The 13,247-nt window shown below is 51.4% G+C and overlaps 2 protein-coding genes across 4 annotated transcripts in view; both read left to right on the top strand.

Annotated features, from left to right (window-relative positions):
• The window catches only part of RELB (RELB proto-oncogene, NF-kB subunit), a 16,114-nt gene extending 13,872 nt beyond the window's left edge, over positions 1-2,242 (top strand). Inside the window, exon 9 of the mRNA XM_021709253.1 lies at positions 1,433-2,242. Within this exon, the coding sequence (XP_021564928.1) occupies positions 1,433-1,818 (386 nt within the window). The 3' untranslated portion in view covers positions 1,819-2,242. The remainder of the gene's footprint in view (positions 1-1,432) is intronic.
• A 186-nt stretch (positions 2,243-2,428) lies between these two features.
• Positions 2,429-13,247, top strand: part of CLASRP (CLK4 associating serine/arginine rich protein) — a 30,304-nt gene continuing 19,485 nt past the window's right edge. For all 3 annotated transcript variants that reach the window (XR_002481525.1, XM_021709214.1, XM_008051771.2), the window contains exons 1-2: positions 2,429-2,497; positions 3,474-3,601. Coding sequence is in view for 2 of the 3 variants with exons in the window: in XM_021709214.1 (XP_021564889.1) it covers positions 3,503-3,601 (99 nt within the window). In the remaining variant the exon portion in view is untranslated. The remainder of the gene's footprint in view (positions 2,498-3,473; positions 3,602-13,247) is intronic.

Raw genomic sequence — 13,247 nt, 5'->3', positions numbered from 1 at the left:
GGGCTCAGGCAATCCACTCACCTCAGCCTCCCAAAGGCGCGGGATTATAGGCTGAGCCACCGAGCCCGGCACATTTTATTTTTTTAGATTGAAAAATATAGTTTATTTAGAAAGTAAATGAGAGAGAGAGAGAGAAAAAGAGAGAGAGAAGAGATTCACTTCCCCAAGGTAGGGGAGGAGACCAAAGTTAGGAAACATGGTAGTCATAGCTCAATGAGCCACATGACCAGAATTTAACAAAGCAATGGCCCACATTACATATTAAAAGGCCAATGAGCCGGGCTCAGTGGCTCAGTCTGTAATCCCGCGCCTTTGGGAGGCTGAGGTGAGTGGATTACCTGAGCCCACGGGTTTGAGACCTGCCTGGGCAGCGAGACCTCATCTCTACAATAAATCAAAAAATCAGCCGGGCGTGGTAGCGCATGCCTGTAATTCCGGCTACTTGGAAGGCTGAGGTTGCGGTGGCCAGGAGTGGCCACTGCATTCCAGCCTGGGCAACAGAGTGAGACTCCTACTCAAAAAAAAAAGGCCAGTGAAGCTGGGTACAGTGGCGGTGGCGCACACCTGTTAGGAACCAGGCTACACAGCAGGAGGTGAATGGTGACCAAGCAAGCAAAACTTCATCTGTATTTTCAACCACTCCCCATCACTTGCATTACTGCCTGAGCTCCTGTTCTGTCAGATCAGCAGCAGCATTAGATTCTCATAGGAGTGTGAACTGTGCATGCAAAGGATCTAGGTTGCACACTCCTTAGAGGAATCTAATGCCTGATGATCTGAGGTGGAGCTGAGGTGGTGATGCCAGCGCTGGGGAGCAGCTGTAAATGCAGCAGTGAGGTTTGACTGCACAGAGACCATAATAAATCAATTGCTTGCAGACTCATATCAAAACCCTATCAGTGAGTGCACAATAAATGTAATGTGCTTGTATCATCTCAAAACCTCCCCCTTTGCCCCATTCATGGAAAAATGTCTTCCATGAAACCATTCCCTGATGCCAAAAAGGTTGGGAGCCACTGTTGTAGTGGTTCTGTGGGTAGAGAGGGAGCTGGCCCTGGACGTCTGTGTAGATAGCCATGACGAATGTGGCGCCAGTGGTGGGGTAGATGAACAGGGGTGGTGGTCAGAGCTGTCAGCTGATTCAGAGCCTGTCTTCATCTCAGTCACCCTCTGGCCTACTCTGCCCTTCCTCGCTCAACTCACATGCCAGCCTCCAATGCCCATGAACTCAACCCTATCCGCTGTTATCAGAGGCAGCCTTCCTACCCACTGACCACCAGCTCTAAGGTCATAGTCCCTACTCACAGCTTCTCCTTGGGATTAGAGGAGGCTACTCCAGTAACACATTTAGCATCCAGCAGGGCATTCGAGTCCAAGGCTGGCCAGAAGTTGGCCCTAAAGCCCACCACTCTTGTCTCTTCTCTTCCTGTAGGCCCGTTTCTCCCGCCATCGGCCCTGCTGCCGGACCCAGATTTCTTCCCTGGCACCGTGACCCTGCCCGGCCTGGAGCCCCCCGGCGGGCCGGACCTCATGGACGACGGCTTTGCCTACGACCCCACGGCCCCCACGCTCTTCACCATGCTGGACCTGCTGCCCCTGGCACCGCCACTCGCCAGCGCTGTCACGGGCAGCGGGGGTCCCGGGGCCGCGGTCGGGGAGTCCCCTGGCCCTGAGCCGCTGACTCTGGACTCTTACCAGGCCCCGGGCCCTGGGGACGGAGGCACCGCCAGCCTCGTGGGCAGCAACATGTTCCCCAACCAGTACCGCGAGGCCGCCTTTGGGGGCGGCCTCCTGTCCCCGGGGCCTGAAGCCACGTAGCCCCCGCGGTGCCGGAGGGGGCACTGGGTGGGGAGGGGGGTGGAGGGGCCGTGCGATCCCAACCAGGATGTCCAGCACTCCCAATCCCCTTGGGCCGCCTTTGGGGTAGTCTTCCGACCTTCTCATGCTTCCGAATCGGACATCTTCAGCGCTGGGGAGGAGCTCCGTAGCACGAGTTCCCCTCTTGAGCCCATTTTACAAATGCGAAAACTGAGTCTGGAGAGGACTAGAGGCTTGGCTCCCGAGCACTGGCCTGTTAAAGCTGCCTCGGCTCCCACGTGTGGGGACACCTCCAGGCGGATTCTGAAAAGATTGTACAGGAGGGAGGAGGGGGCAGATCCTCAGCCCTCCCTCCCCAAACTTGAGGGTGGGGGGGTAGGTTGTTTGTCAGTCTTCCCAATAAAGATGAATTTTTGATCCTTGGGGGTGTCGTCTCTTCTCCGCTTGGGAAACACGCCAGGTTCCCTCCCGAGGCTGAGCTCCACGCTCTCCTCGCTCCGCCTCAACCCCTCCTTCCTCTAGACTCCGCCCCTCTCAACTCCAGGCCCCGCCCCCCACGCCGGCGGAAGTGTGCTGCGCGTAGCCCCACTAGGCTCCGCCCCCTCCCCGGGCGGCCTCCCACTTCCGCTTCCGGTGCGGGCCGCGCGCGAGCGCAGCGGTGGGAGGCGGTGACCGACCGGTGAGTGCAATCGGCGGGCCCCGACCTCCTGGCTTTCGGGCGGGCGTCAGCCCAGCTTCTCCCTTGCCTTGGGCTCTCCCCATGCCGCTGTGGGCCTCTGCTGGGCGCCGGCCCCGAGCGCCGTCCGTCCCGTTCCCCCTTCGGCCTGACGGGCCTCAGGCCGCGCCCCTGCCCCGCGCTGTGGGCCTGAAGTCGGCGCGTCAGACTCGGCCTTCTGCCTAGCAGCTTGTCACAGGCGCCGCCCCCTTGTCAAAAAACTGAGCCCAGACCCCCTTGCTGCGACCTGGTCCACGAGCCCTGCCCCCCAGCCCAGTCCGCCCCCTCGCGTCAGCCAGCTCCCCTCCCTCAGGCCCTACCCCTATTTTACCTGGAAATGCTCCCCCCCATTTGGTTCTCTTTAGATCTCAGCTTTGCTCTGTGCAGCTCCCCCGGTGTTCCCCTCCTCCCTCGAGCGTTGTCTCCCGTCCACGTCCTTCACCTGCCCTCGACCCCCGCCTCCCAGCCACTACACCGTTCCCACAAAGTCTTAGATTTCCTCTGCCTCCCTTCATCCATCCGTCCATCCACAACCCACACTCGTACCCACGCCACGACTGCCCCTAGTGGGAGCCCTTTCAGCTCTTCCCCTTAAGCTCCAGCCCTGGGTTCTCAGGGTTTGCCTTCTGACCATACCTCGAACGCTGCGCTTTGGTTTCAAAACCTTTCATCGCGGATGCCAGCGCGTGGAATCTAGGCCACTCCTCTCCCAGGGATGCTCACCCCAGAATCACCCGAGGGTTTCTCAGAATGCCCAAGCGACAGGATCAGAGTTGTCAGGAATGCACTTGAACATCTGGCCCAGGGTTCCGCAGCCTCACTTCTGCTCCCTGAAGCTGAGTGATGTGTTGTTTAGGATCACTGACTTGTCAGGTGACTTTGATTCTGTCCATATGGTTTTTACAGCCCATCTGACATTCCTGGTCCCCTCATCTCTCAGGTGGAGGCCCCAGGCTTGGCCTCACCACAATGTGGCACGAGGCGCGGAAGCATGAGCGGAAGCTTCGAGGCATGATGGTCGACTACAAGAAGAGGGCAGAGCGCAGGCGGGAGTACTATGAAAAGATCGTGAGTAACAGGCTTTTGATCTGGAGTGGGAGATCCTCCAAAGGGTAGGGCCCTGGTCATTCTGGTAAAACTTGGGCTTGGAAGTTTGCCAAGATGAGAGCCCCAGTTCCTCGGGAGTATGTTAATTAATTGTTTCTTGAGCGTGACCAGTGGTAAGAGCCTGAGGGGTTCTGTTTGCTATAGTAAGCTGTGTTGATTGGTGTGACCTCAGAGTGCAGATCTGGGATTAGCAGAAAGGAGGAAAGTCTCTAACACTCAGAGCAGGTCAGACATAAGTCTGGCTATGTCCAGAACATCATCTGTTTTGCTTATTGTTGTGTTCCCCATGCCCAGAAGAGCTCAGCCACTCTTGAGTTTTGGTGTGGCACACAATAGGAGTGCTATCAATATTTATTAAGTGAAATCTGACTTCCCTCTCCCGTTTTCATAAGTTGCCTTTGGAGAGAAAAACCAAACTCCACCCCTGGCCTAAAAGGCCCACGTGGTCTGACCTCTCAGCTTTATCTTTGGACGGCTCCACTGGCCTTTTCTCTCTCTTTCTTCCGTCACAGGGCTTTGGCCTGTAATGCATTCCCTCACCTATTTCACTTCTGCTTGTCCTTGGGATTCTAGCTTGAAATGGTTCTTGTTGGCCAGGCATGGTGACATGGGCCAGTAGTCTCTTACTTGGAAGGCTGAGGCAGAAGCATCACCTGAGCCTAGGAGGTCAAGGCTGTGGTGGCTGTGATCGCATTGCTACACTACAATCTGGGTGACAGAGTGAGACCCTGACTCAAAAAAAAAACAAAACAAAAAACAACAAAAAAGAACTAGCACTTGTTTATTAGGTTCAGTTCTTCTGTTAGGTGATACTTATATAGACATTCCCTTTTGCTGCTGTAGCACTACCCCAGCTCCTCCCTGGTCTCCTCACCTCCAGTCCTGCTCCTTTCAACCTGTTCTCCTCAGAGGGACCTGAGAAGTCTTTCTAAAGCACAAAGCTGACTCTGGGCCCTCCCTTGCTCATAATTACTCCATGGCTCCTGGTCCTTGAGAGAAAGCCCAGGTTCTTCACTATAGCCTTCAAAACCCTGCATGGTGTGGCCTTTGGCCCTCCTCCAGATTTATGCCACCCCACTCTCTGCCGCATTCTTTTGCACAAGTCATTCTGACCTCCTTGCTAGTCCTCCATTGACCCAAGCACTCTCCTGCCACAGAATCTTTGTGTGACCTCTTTCAGCTTGTGTTTAACTACTGCCCATCTATCAGATCTCAGACCTCAGGGAAGTTTTCTCTTGCCCCCCAGACTCAGTCAGGTGTCATTTGTAAATGCCATCATAGTTCTCTGTTCTTCCCCTTTGGGATTTAACACACTTAAGATGTATGTACATACATACAGGTTGAGCATCCCTAATACAGAAATACAAAATGCTCCAATATCTGAAACTTTTTGCAGGCTGACATGATGCTCTGCCAGAAGTGGAAAGTTTCACACATAAGTATTTAACACAAACTTTATTTCATTCACAAAATTATTATTATTATTATTATTATTATTATTTGAGTTGGAGTCTCACTCTGTCACCCAGACTGGAGTGCAATGGCCGCTCTCGGCCACTGCAATCTCAACCTGCTGCGCTCCAGCGATCCTTCCGCCTCAGCTTTCCAAGTAGCTGGAATTACAGGCCCGTGCTACCACGCCTGGCTATTTTTGATTTATAGTGGAGATGAGGTCTCGCCAAGTTGCCCAGGCAGGACTCGAACCCAGGCTCAGGCAGTCCACTCACCTCGGCCTCCCAAAGTGCTGGCATTACAGGCTGAGCCACCGAGCCCGGCCCACAAAATTATTTAAAATATTGTGTAAAATTATCTTCAGGCTACGTATATAAGGTATATATGAAACAAATGAGTCTTGTGTTTAGATTTGAGTTCCATCCCAATGTATCTCATTATGTTATGTGAGTGGTCCAAAATTTGAAAAAATTCCAAATCTAAAACACTCAAGTCCCAATCGTTTCTTTTTTTCTTTTTCTTTTTTTTGATTTGGAGTCTCACTCTGTCACCCTGGCTAGAGTGTAGCAATTCTTCTGCCTCAGCCTTCCAAGTAATCAGAACTACAGGTGCACACCCGGCCAATTTTTTATTTATTGTAGAGAAGAGGTCTCACCAAGTTGCCTGGGCTGGTCTCCAACCTGCGGGCTCAGACAATCCACTCGCCTCTGCCTCTTGGGATTATAGGCTGAGCCACTGAGCCTGGCCCCTGGCCTTTCTTTTTTTTTTTTCCTTCCTTTTTTTTTTTTTTTTTTTTTTTGAGTTGGAGTCTCACACTGTCACTGTCGCCCAGACTGGAGTGCAATGGCATGTTCCTGGCCACCGCAGCCTTGACCTGCTGGGCTCCGGCGATCCTTCCGCCTCAGCCTTCCAAGTAGCTGGAACTACAGGCATGTGCTACCACACCCAACTAATTTTTTGATTTATTGTAGAGATGAGGTCTTGCCAAGTTACCTAGGCGGGTCTTGAACCCGCGGGCTCAGGCAGTTCACTCACCTTGGCCTTCCAAAGCATGAGATTACAGGCTGAGCCACCGAGCCCAGCTACAAAAAAATTTTTTTAAAAATTAGTTGGGGGTGATGGTGCACACCTGTAGTCCCAGCTACTTGGGAGGCTGAGGCAGGGGAATCACCTGAACCCAGAGGATTGAAGCTGTGGTGAACCATGATCATGTCCCTGCCCGCCAGCCTGGGCAACAGAATGAGACCATGACTCAAAACAAAAAACAAAACTCTGGTGGGGGGGATGAATAAATACAAAAATATTAACAATAACTGTTACTATTGATCATTCGTTTGCAGGCACCATGTGAGAGGGCTTTAGCTGTGTAGATTTTTTTGAATCCCTAGTCACCCATGAGACAGTGACTGTTCTTGCCCCCACTTTACAGAGACAGAGGAAACTCTGAGAGTGCCTCACTTACTTCTGCCACCCAGGAAGGAATCAGTGAACTAAGACAGAGAGCCCATCTCTGGTGGTGTCAGAATAACTCTAATGTAAAAAACAAACAGCAATAACAGCAAAAAAGAATAACTCTAATGTGGCCATGAAGCAAGGCCTGAGTCTGTATTGATCATAGTTGAGGACCCAGCAGTGGGCCAGGAACACTGAGTGCTCAGGAATGAATAGCTACTATTTTTTTTTTTTTTGAGATGGTGTCTCACTCTGTCACCCAGACTGGAGTGCAGTGGCCGCTCCCAGCCACCGCAGCCTCGACCTGCTGGGCTCCGGCGATCCTTCTGCCTCAGCCTTCTAAGTAGCTGGAACTACAGGCGCGTGCTACCACGCCCAGCTAATTTTTTTTTAAATTTATTGTAGAGATGAGGTCTCGCCAAGTTGCCATGGTGGGTCTCGAACCCACGGGCTCAGGCAATCCACTCACCTCAGCCTCCCAAAGGCGCAGGATTACAGGCTAAGCCACCGAGCCCGGCTGAATAGCTGCTATTTATTAAGGGCCCATGGTTTGCCAGACCCAGTGCCCACTTCAGTACATTGTAGTTTTTCAGCAGGCCTGAGATGTGAGTATTGATGATTCCTGTGTTAAAGGTGATGCTATGATAACAGCTAATGCTGTTGAGCCGTTCTGTATTTATTACCACTATGCTAAGTACTCGGCATGCACCTTCACTTCATCAAAGCCTCACCCCATACTTGGAGGTGGCTCTTATTATGTCCATTTTACAGAGGAGCAAACCGGGCCTCAGAGGCATGGCCTACAGTCACATAGCAAGAGGGCAGAACTGGCATCATAACCCAGACTCTGATCCTTAGCCTCCGTTAGTGCTTCACCTGGGTCTTATCCTATAGAAATAGAGGTTCAGAAAGGTGAAGCAGCTTGTCCAAGGTGACACAGCCAGGAGGCAAAGTACTATCAGGGTTAGATCTTTAGGAGTCAAAGGGCCTGGGGTTCAAATTTTAGCTATTCCTCGTACCTACTGTGTAACTGGGTGAGTGACTGTTTCCCTGTGCCTAGTTTTCTCTTTTGCCTGTGAAATGATGTATCATGTGCAATCAGGCTTGCCTGTGAGTAACAGAGACCTAAAACATCAGTGGCTTAAACAGGATAGTCACAGAAAGGCCCAGAGGTAGCCAGTTTTGCTCAGAGACCTAAGCTGCTTGTGTTTTGTTGTTTACCTGTGCTTAGCTTCTCTGCCCAATGTTGTCTCAAGGTCTAAACAAGCTGTTCAGGCTCTAGCCGGCGTGTCTTCCTTCTATCTGGCAGGGAGGAAGAAGGGAGAAAAAATGGGCACAGTGCCATGCCAGTTGTTAAGAAAGTTTCTAGATGTTTTCCCAAGACATTTCCGCTCACATCCTACAGACCCATGGTCACATACAGCTGCAAGGAAGGCTAAGAGGTGTAGACTTTATTCAAATATATTAGGAGTTCTATTACTGTTGAAGAAAAGGGAGTAGAAGTTGGTTGCCAGTTAGTGGTTTGCCACAAACAGTGGAGGATAGGAGCACCTCCTTCATGGTGTTGTTGGAGTGTTGGACACATGGACCACTGAGTGTAGGCCTGGCCAGGATGACGATTACTCAGTAAATATTAGTTCCTGTTGGTGTTGATGTCATTCCTGCATAGAGCTGGAATTTGGATCCAGGTCAACGGATGGTGTAGAGGAAAGAAGGCAGGAGTTGGGACTCCAGGCTCCCTCCGTATTAGCAGGGGAGCTTCCTAAGCTGTCTTTTCCCCCCCATATGACAGTGGTGATGATTGGTCCCCACACTGGATGACAGGGGGAGCTTAAAGAACCAGTGTCTATGCTTACTTCATGGTGCAGGCCTGTACAAGTGGCCATTGTCCTGTACATGCACATGACCTCATTCAGATCAGAGCTGCCAAGCTGTGGAAGGTGGTGAGGCCATGGCTGATGGCTGCTCTAGGAGAGGCCCTCTTCTCACTGTTGGGCTGAGAGCAGAGGCTGTGGGGTGCGTCAAAGAAGCTGAGGCAGAGTATAGCAGAGTATGAATGAAGGTGTCCAGATGCAGCTGTTGTCTTTGTTCCTTATTTGTCCTTGGTGCTTGCTCTCCCTGTTTTCAGTCTCTAGCTGACTCTGGTTCTGTCATTGCTTCTGTTCTTGTCAACTTTACTTTTTTAGTCAGTGACTTGGATAAAGACACAGAATCCCCTTTTGATATGAAAGTGTGAAATAAACAGATCCTGGCTCAGGTGGCACCTCTTCTAGGAAGCCCTCGGCTGGTCCCCCAGGTTGGGTCAGATAATCCCCTGGGCTCCTTCATCTCAGAACTGCCCACTCTGGGTCATCACTCTGGGGCCTGGGCTATCACCCACCCCAAACTGTGAGGGCCAGGGCTGTCTCAGTCACTGCCAAGCACTAGCACAGGACCTATTTATTTATTTATTTATTTATTTATTTATTTTTGAGTTGGAGTCTCACTCTGTTGCCCAGACTGGAGTGCAGTGGCACGCTCCCGGCCACCGCAGCCTCGACTTGTTGGGCTCCGGCGATCATTCCGCCTCAGCCTTCCAAGTAGCTGGAACTACAGGCGTGCGCTGCCACGCCCAGCTGATTTTTTGATTTATTGTAGAGATGAGGTCTGGCCGAGTTGCCCAGGCGGGTTTTGAACCCTCAGGCTCAGGCAATTCACTCACCTCAGCCTCCCAAAGCACTGGATTACAGGCTGAGCCACCGAGCCTGGCTATTAGTCAGTCTTAAAAAAGAAATCCAGCCAGGCGTGGTGGATCATTCTGTAATTCTAGCACTTTGAGAGCCCGAGGCTAGAGGATTGCCTGAGCCCTGGGGGTCACGACCAGCCTGGACAACTTGGTGAGACCACATCTCTACAATAAATAAAAAATAAGCCAGGCATGGTGGCTTGCCTCTGTAGTTCCATCTGAGGCTTGCCTCTTGTTAGTTCCAGCTTCCAGTTGGAAGGCTGAGGCAGAAGGATCGCCTGAGCCCAGCAGGTCGAGGCTGAGGTGGCCATGAGCGTGCCACTGTACTCCAGCCTGGGTGACAAGAGTGAGATTCCAACTCAAAAAAAAAAAAGGAAATCCTGTCATATGCTACAATATGGTTGGACCTTAATGACTTTATGCTAAGCAAAATAAGCCAGTCACAAAAAGACAATACTGTATGATTCTACTTAGATGAACTATCTGGAATAGTCAAACCTTGCTTGAACCCAGGAGTTGGAGGCCACAATGAACTGTGATCCTGCCACTGCACTCTAGCCTGGCGACAGAGGGAAACCCTATCTCTAAAAAAATAAAATAAGCCGGGCTTGGTGGCTCAGCCTGTAATCCCAGCGCTTTGGGAGGCTGAGATGAGTGGATTCCCTGAGCCTGTGGGTTCAAGACCCGCCTGGGCAACTTGGCGAGACCTCGTCTCTACAATAAGTCAAAAATTAGCTGGGTATGATAGTGTGCGCCTGTAGTTCCAGCTACTTGGAAGGCTGAGGCGGAAGGATCGCCAGAGCCCAGCAGGTCGAGGTTGCAGTGAACAGAAGTGGCTACTGCACTCCAGTCTGGGTGACAGAGTGAGACTCCAACTCAAAAAAATAAAAAAAATAAATAAAATAGAGGTACCAAACCCTTAGAAACAGAAAATAGAATGGTGTTGATTAGGAACTAGGGGGAGGAGGAAAAGGGGAGTTGTTCAGTTTCGTTTCAGTTTTGCAAGATTGAAAAAGTTCAGCCGGGCTCGGTGGCTCAGCCTGTAATCCCGTGCCTTTGGGAGGCTGAGGTGAGTGGATTGCCTGAGCCTGTGGGTTCGAGACCCGCCTGGGCAGCGAGACCTCATCTCTACAATAAATAAAAAAATCAGCCGGGACCAGGCGTGGTAGCGTGCGCCTGTAATTCCGGTTACTCGGAAGGCTGAGGCGGAAGGATCGCCGGAGTCCAGCAGGTCGAGGCTGTGGTGGCTGGGAGCGGCCACTGCACTCCAGTCTGGGCGATAGAGTGAGACTCCAACTCGGAAAAAAAAAAAAAAAAAAAGAAAACGTTCTAGAGATCTGTTGCTTAGCAAGGTGCATATAGTTAATGCTGTTGTACTGTACACTTAAACATGGTTAAGTGGTTTATTTTATGCCATTTTTTTACCACACTAAAAAAATTACTTTTAATTTTTAAGTAAATAGATAAAAGTAAGAAAGGAGCAGATTTTGGGGTCAAGCCCATCTAGATTCCAATCTTAGTTCTGCTTATTTCTGGTGTAACGTCAGGGTAGTGTACCTCACTGCTATGAGCTTCAGTTTCCTCATCTGGAACACGGGGACAAGAACATGACTGGGAAGTTTGAGTGAGACAGTGTATACAAACCACTTAGCTCAGTACCTGGGTTTTAATATGGTTCATTGACTTTTCCAGGATCTCCCAACAGAGCCAGGCCCAGCACTCCAGGTCTTTCCTCCCAGCCCAATACTTTTTCCTTTCTGCAGTGCTCACCATGCCAGTGGCTTCCCTTCACCTGCCAAATGTGAACTGTCATGGTGTCCCATGAGTCTTGACTGTAGCAACTGGAATTTGGCCTGGAGCAGCCTCAGGAGTATGATGGGATCTTGGCCTTGGGCTTTCCTGGGACTGTCACAGGGCAGAGGGTGCTGGGTGTGTTTTGTGGCCCGAGCTGGAATTGAGGGAGGCAGACTGGTTGCAAACCCCAGGGCTCAGGCAATCCTCTAGCCTCGGCCTCTCAAAGTGTTGGAATTACAGGGGAGGGTGCAGGGTGGGAGCTGGATTCCAGCAGTGCCACCCTGCTAGTCCTGTGGTCTTGGGCATGTCCCAGACTCAGTTTCTTCAGGTGTGAAATGCAGGTTATAGCAGCCCAGCACCTGGCACGTAGTGAGTGCGGAATTGAAATGAACTCGATATAGCCGGGCTCAGTGGCTCAACCTGTAACCCCGCACTTTGGGAGGCTGAGGTGAGTGGATTGCCTGAGCCCGCGGGTTCGAGACCCGCCTGGGTAATGAGACCTCATCTCTACAATAAATAAAAAAATCAGCCGGGCGTGGTAGCGCGTGCCTGTAATTCCGGCTACTTGGAAGGCTGAGGCGGAAGGATCGCAGGAGCCCAGCAGGTCGAGGCTGCGGTGGCTGGGAGCGGCCACTGCACTCCAGTCTGGACAACGGAGTGAGACTCCAACTCAAAAAAGAAATGAGCTCGCTATTAGCTGTGGTTACTGGGGAGTGTCCTCAGCTCCTTACAGCACTGGACTGCACCTGCTCGTTTGCTGGCTGGGGGATTGCGTGGAGACGGAGGCAGCATGAGGAGGTGCCGAATCTTGGGAACCTGGAACTGATTTTTTTTAATGAAGGGGCTCAATGTCCTCATCTGTTGGTGAGGGTTCATCCTTGCTTTCCTTCATTCATCATTCCTGAGTGCCTACTGTAGGCCTGGCCCTGTCCTCGGCCCTGGGGACATGGCAGCGAACAAAACAGGTTCCTGCCTCGTGGTAGTTACGTTCTTGTGTGGGAAACGGGTGACGAATGAATACAGGTGTAATGTCAGATGGTGGCAGGTGCTCTGCAGAAAACAAGTGGAATTAAGGAGCTGGGGTCAGTAAAGAGCTGTAGGGGAGCTATTTAGACAGGGTCTGTAAGGAAGGCTTCTGGAAGGAGATCTGAAGTGAAGGCAGAAACAGCCATGCCCCACAACATTCCAGGCCAAGGCAGCAGCTAGTGCAGAGGTCCGAGTGTGGGGCCTGTCTGGGATGCTCAGGGAATTCATGGAGCAGAGTGGTGGAGGGGAGAAGTCAGAGAGGGACGGGTCTGAGCTGGTGAGGGCTGAGCAGAGGAGGGCCGTGGCCTGGTGGGTTTTCACAAATCCCTGGCTGCCTAGGAGAATGGACTGTAGGAGCAGGGCTGGCAGCAGACCCCGGGGAGGAGGCTGGCCCCTGGTTCAGGTGGGAGGGATGCTGGCTGGACCTGGGTGGTGGTGGTGAGGGTGGTTGGTGAGAAGTTGGACTTGGGGTACCTGTCGCTGGAAGCTTGGTCAGGTTTTAATGGAAGCACAGCAGCTCCTCCTGTGGCTCTTGTAGGTTCCTCTGATGTGGCACCCAGCTAGATGTCAGCCAGGGCCCAGCCTAGGGAAGCTCAGTGGTGGGAGCTGCTGCTGCTAAATTTTATTCTTTTTATGATGCTTTTATGATAACTTGGACTTGTCACCCCCATGTGGTGGCTCAGTCCTGAGGACACAGAAGACAGTCACCCCCATCTTAGTGCCTTCTTTTTTCATTTTTTAGAGATAGGGTCTCCCTCTGTTGCCCAGACTGTAGTGCAGTGGTGTCATCATGGGTCACTGCAGCCTCGGTCATTTTTAAAAACTGCTTTGTTGAGATGTAATTCACATACCACACTTCACTCATTTAAAGTGTATAATTTAGTGCTTTTCGGTATGGATTGTACAACCATTACCACAGTCATATTTTGGAAAACTTCATTACCCAAGTAAGTAACCCTGTACCCATTAACAATCTTCAATCCTCCAACTCCTCAACCCCAGGCAATTACTAATCTACTCTCCTATTCTGGACATTTCCTATAAATGTAATTATACAACATATGACCTTTGGTGACCGGCTTATTTGACTTAGCACAGTGTTTTTGTTTTTTTTTTTGAGTTGGAGTCTCACTCTGTCACCCAGACTGGAGTGCAGTC

The sequence above is a fragment of the Carlito syrichta genome, unplaced genomic scaffold (genome assembly GCF_000164805.1).
Source record: "Carlito syrichta isolate Samal-C Ts95f unplaced genomic scaffold, Tarsius_syrichta-2.0.1 Scaffold67556, whole genome shotgun sequence".
In the NCBI taxonomy this organism is placed as follows: Eukaryota; Metazoa; Chordata; class Mammalia; order Primates; family Tarsiidae; genus Carlito; species Carlito syrichta.
This window is presented reverse-complemented; position numbering and strand designations above follow the sequence as displayed.